The following is a 5222-nucleotide window of genomic DNA, read 5'->3' on the forward strand; positions in this document are numbered from 1 at the left end:
CTGTATTCTAAGGACCTTATCTTTGTTAACTTGTATAATACAATAACCCTAGGTAGAAGCAATTATTGCTGTCTCCATTTTCGACCTGAGGACATGGGTGCTTAGAGAACTTCATAATAATTGGAACAGGTGAGACTCACACTTAGGCATAGGGTTATAACACATTTCTGCTCATATGGTTTTTATGCACAGACTAGTTGGCAAATAATGAGGCTTAACAAATATAACAGTTTAATGAAATTGCACTTTTGAAAGATCAATGTGACAGAAGGCCGAGAAAGCACTTGTTTCCCTGCACTGTCCATATTTTCTGGTGCATTTCAATTTTCTTACCCATTTCTCATCCTAGAATTAGGATCTTGTTGAAAGCAGGGACTCTGTACTCCAGGTCTTGGCACAGGTTGGCCTATTGTCAACTCTTCATAATACCTGTGAGCAAGTTACTAAAAGTTGGGGAAATTATCAAAGGGATTGTTAGATTTTTTTTAATTTGATCTGGTCTTAAGTGTGAATAAAATTTTATTTTCTACCCTTTTGTTGTATAAGTAGCAGAGAAGTGACTCAATTAGTCCTTGGGACTAAATCTCCAGAATCTTCAGAATCTCAGCCCTGTGGCTCCATTCTTGTAAAACACTGGATTTCTCACAGGAATATTTTTCACGTGTCATTATGCATTAGTACAGTGTGCAATACATTTTCTTGAGGGAGGACTCTGGAAAATGCTCATGGTTGTGTGTTTTATTTTAGAACTGGACTCTGTTAGGGACTTTAAGACTATTTTTAAAAGAATATATGGGTATTTGAATTCTTTTCAATAGTGTTCCTCTTCCCTAAAAACACATAGCTTTTTGTTCAATAATAAATAGTAGATGACAAAACTCACAAGATCAACAGCCTCCTTTCTCTACCTACCCCAAATCAAAAAAATATTCCTTAACCAGATTATGCATATTTATCTAAAAATTATATCTGGGAGGCCATTCCTGTAATCCTACTGAGGATGCTGAGATTTAAGGATCAATGTTTGAGGCCAGCCCAGGCAGGAAAAGTCCACGGGACTCTTTATGTCCAATTAACACTAAAAAAGCCTTATTTGGATCGGTGGCTCAAATGTAAGAATGAGTACTGGCCTTGAGGGAACAAGCTCAGTGATAGCACCCAGGCCTTGAGTTCAAGCCCACAATCAGCACACAAAAATACTATATTCAAAGGTGATACTATCTTTCTTCTAAAAATAACCATCCCTTGAGGGCCTTTCCAAGTTTCAAACCCCACCCATTTACCCCCCTGCCCTCCATATTGCTCCCCACTATGTATCTCTTTTTTTAATCTCTTTTTTGTCAGTCGTGGGGCTTGAACTCTGGGCTTGGGCACTGTCCCTCAGTTCCTCAGCTGAACGCTGGAACCCTACCATTTGAGTCATAGCACCACTTTGGTTTTCTGGTGATTAATTGGAAATAAGCATCTCATGGACTTTCATGCCGCAGCTGGCTTTGAGCCGGGATCCTCAGATCTCAACCTCCTGAGTAGCTAGGATTACAGGCATGAGCCACTGGCACCTGGCCCCACTTTGTGTTTCTTGAGGACAAAACTTAGAGACAAGGGCTGAGGTCTGCTGCCCCACATGCTTCCTATAAGTCCCTTGCACAGTGAGAATCCACATAGGCCTGGAGTTCTCTTGGATGAGGGAAGGTCATGGCTTTCCAAGGTAAGGGCCCCTTAACTCCCTCTCCCTCCTGCTCTCATTGGCTAATTCATGATGTCAGAGGCATCCAAGTGCAAAGTTCTTATTAGAAATTTTTTGTGGGTATGGCTTAAATTTAATTCAATGATCACTTGTGTTGTTCTTGTCCCGTGAGAAAGAAATTCTTACAGTCATAATTGCGTATAAGAAAAGCTTTATTAAGTCAAGTAATTGTTGCACTTTTCCAACACTGTAGGGTAAGATCAGCAACTGTTTGTATGAGCTAGGAAACAACGAGCACATCTCAGTGAGCAAGTTCCACTTTTACAATTGCATCTGCACACACCTCATAATAGCTATAGAATATTTATTTTATTATCCAGTCAAGGGTAAATGATCCCACAGCAATTTGGCAAGGCTTTTGTGGTGAAAACACATTTCTTAATGATCAAATACACAATGGGAGATAGGGTTAGGCAATTACAGCACTTGAAATGGTTACAAATACAGAAGCCAGGCTTGGAGGTGCACACCTGTAAACACAGCACTTGGGATATTGAAGCCAGAGGAATCATGAGTTCAAGGTGAGCCTGGGTTACATACTAAGAACTTGTCTTAAAATAAATAAGTAAATAAACAAATAAATAAATAAATAAATGATAAAAAATTAAACAAATACAAATAAAACAATACGGAATTTACAAAGAAGGATTGTGGCATCTTCAAACTTTGGTGCTTTATTCTTGAAAAAAAATTGTCTTATTAACTTTAGTATTAAAGGTCTTATTTTTAAATGCATGATGTTTCTTTCTTTTCCTTTTCCTCTAATACCATCTTTTAACTATATGAATTTTCTTGCGGGGGATGGGGAGGAATAAACAAAAGTTATCCGCTTGTATATGTTTACTGACATGGCATCAGGATCAAGGACAGGTGGCACGCTACATTGGTACTGGTCCACATTTGCTGCAATCTACAGGCTAGGAGGTAGCTTCTGGGGCTGATGACTTACATGTTGACAAATTTTCCGAGCAGCTTCTCAACGATCTTGGACACCTTGGACTTCTTCTGGAGGCAGGCAGTATACTTCTTCTGGAGGCAGGCGGTGGACTTCTGGATGCAGGCAGTATACTTCTTCTGGAGGCAGGCAGTGGACTTCTGGAGGCAGGCAGTGAACTTCTTCTGGAGGCTGGAAGCAGGCTTCTCCACGCAGTCTTCAGGCTCTTTCTTGGTGCTCAGCAAAATGTGGAGCAGCTCCTTCAGGTTGATGTCTTCCTTGGTGGAGATCTCCATGAAGGCACAATTCCACTCCCGCGCGAAGGCAGCACCTTCCTGTGGACTCACCTCTCGGGGCTTCTCGTCGATCCTGTTACCCACGAGCAGAATCGGAAACTGAGGCAGGTCGTTGCCCTTGATCTTGCGAATCAGCTCTAAGTCGGGCTTTGTCTCCTCCAGAGATGTCTTCCTGGTGATGGAGTACACCACGAGGAAGGCCCGGGCCCTGGCGACGCAGGCGCGGTAGCTGCAGCTGTGGGTGTTGTCGTTGATGTGCAGAATGCCTTTGCCGTGTCTGCAGCCCCTCCATCGGCCAAAGGTATCCTCGCTGGTCGGGGAGCTGGCCTCTCGGAGGGTGTCCTGAGCCAGCCTCTTCATCAGGGTGCTCTTGCCCACGTCAGCAGAGCCCATCACCATGATGCAAAAATCTTTGCACTTCCTATGCGGTGAGGAGGCCGCAGGGGGCTCCGGCAAGGGGGGTTGAATCTGCTCGGCCAACAACAGCTGCTCTTTGATAGGAAAACAGAGATTTCCCATTGTTGGAAGAGGAAGCACCAAACTAGTTTGGCAAGCAGTAGTTGGAAGGAGAAACCTAGTGAGAATGAAAGATCATTAGGTTTGATTGGCCATAGTGCTTGAAGTCCCAGAACAATATTTTCGTTAGCAAGCACCCCAACCTTACCTGCTACCTCACTCCCAGTTGTGACCCATTTTGCACATTCTCTGGTCTTCCTGAAAACTACTTCCTTATCAAACCCCCATTGGCCCCAAACCACCCAAGTACTTCCCACTAATCCACTTAGACCCGCTCCCAGCTTGCGTTCTTTGCAAAAATCAATAAACTTGACAGACCACTGGCTAAATTGATGAAGAAGAGACTTGGATCAACAAAATCAGAGATTCCAAAGGAAACATTACAACAAACATCCAAGAAATCCAAAAGATTATGGAGGACTACTTTCAAAATCTATACTCAAATAAGATGGAAAATCTAGAAGTGCCTGGCAGGAATGTCCGCCCACGCACAATGCCCAGTTAGTCTTTATCTGTATTTACAGCCCCATTTCCAGGGCACAGAATGAGAACAAAAACTTTCACTTTTCTTGTATTTGCTGAGATGTGCTTTATGTCCTTGGCTATGATGTATTATTTTAGAGAATGTTCCATAGGATGCTGAGAAGAACTTATGGCTGGAACTCTACCATTGGAGCAATACCTCCATTCTAGCATTTTGCTGGTTAATTAGAGATGGAGTTCATAGACTTATCTGGCTAGACTGGCTTCAAATTACCATCCTCCAAGTCTCAGCTTCTTGAGTAGCTAGGATCATAGATGAGTGTGAACCACTGGTACCAGCTGGGTTGTTCATTTAAAAAGGAATACTTGATCAGTTATATATGGACTTGTAAGTCCATGGTTTATGAGAAAGGAACGGCAACCATGAACATGAACTCTGGAGTTGGACTGTTGAGATTCAACTTAACTTTCTTCTTATTAGCCTTAAAACCTTGAGTAAATCACCATGACTTCTGCCCTTTGTCTATAGCCAGGACAATAGCAATATAGGGACAGGGGAAACACTAGGGCTCCAGTAGAAACTTCCTAAGTAAAGATCCAGAAACACAACAAATCAAAGAGAAGCTAGAGAAACGGGATAGCATTAAACTGCAGAGAACATAGCTAAAAGGATAAATAGAAAGCCCACAAATTGAGAGACAATCTTTACTAGCTATACATCAGTTAAAGGCCTCATATGCAAAATATACTTAGAGCTCAGAAATTATCTGATTTTGAGAAAGGAAGGGGAATCATGAAAATGGCGGGACAAAGTGTGAACCAATGCAATAGTGATACTCATTTGACACTATGTAGGAAATGAACTTTACAACTTGGAAGGGAGGGGAGTTGGAGGGTAAAGTGGGAGAAAATGAGGGAGGGGGTAACATTGTTCAAAAAGAAATGTACTAACATTACCTTATTTATGTAACTCTAACCTTTCTGCACATCACCTTTACAAACAAACCTAATTTTTTAAAAAGAAACTCTACAACTAGTTAAAGATAAAAAGGAAAAAAAAAACCATAAATGTAAAAAATGATTATACACTTGCCAGATGTAGATAGTTCATACCTGTAATCCTAGCTAGCTATTCTGGAGGCTGAGATTTCAGGACTGTGGGTGGAACCCAGCCCAGGCAGGAAAGTCCATGAGGCTCTTATCTCCAATAAACTACTCAGAAAAAGCCTAAAGTGATTGATGCTGT

The 5222-nt window shown here is 41.8% G+C and overlaps 1 protein-coding gene across 1 annotated transcript; it reads right to left on the minus strand.

The window, feature by feature from the left end:
- Positions 1-1900: 1900 nt before the first annotated feature.
- Positions 1901-3547, minus strand: Diras3 (DIRAS family, GTP-binding RAS-like 3). Its single transcript, XM_013020559.1, has one exon. It carries the CDS (start codon positions 3494-3496, stop codon positions 2693-2695), a length of 804 nt encoding a protein of 267 aa, XP_012876013.1. The 5' UTR covers positions 3497-3547; the 3' UTR covers positions 1901-2692.
- Between the last annotated feature and the right edge of the window lie 1675 nt (positions 3548-5222).

This window comes from Dipodomys ordii, unplaced genomic scaffold (assembly GCF_000151885.1).
Source record: "Dipodomys ordii isolate 6190 unplaced genomic scaffold, Dord_2.0 Scaffold51, whole genome shotgun sequence".
Lineage (NCBI taxonomy): Eukaryota > Metazoa > Chordata > Mammalia > Rodentia > Heteromyidae > Dipodomys > Dipodomys ordii.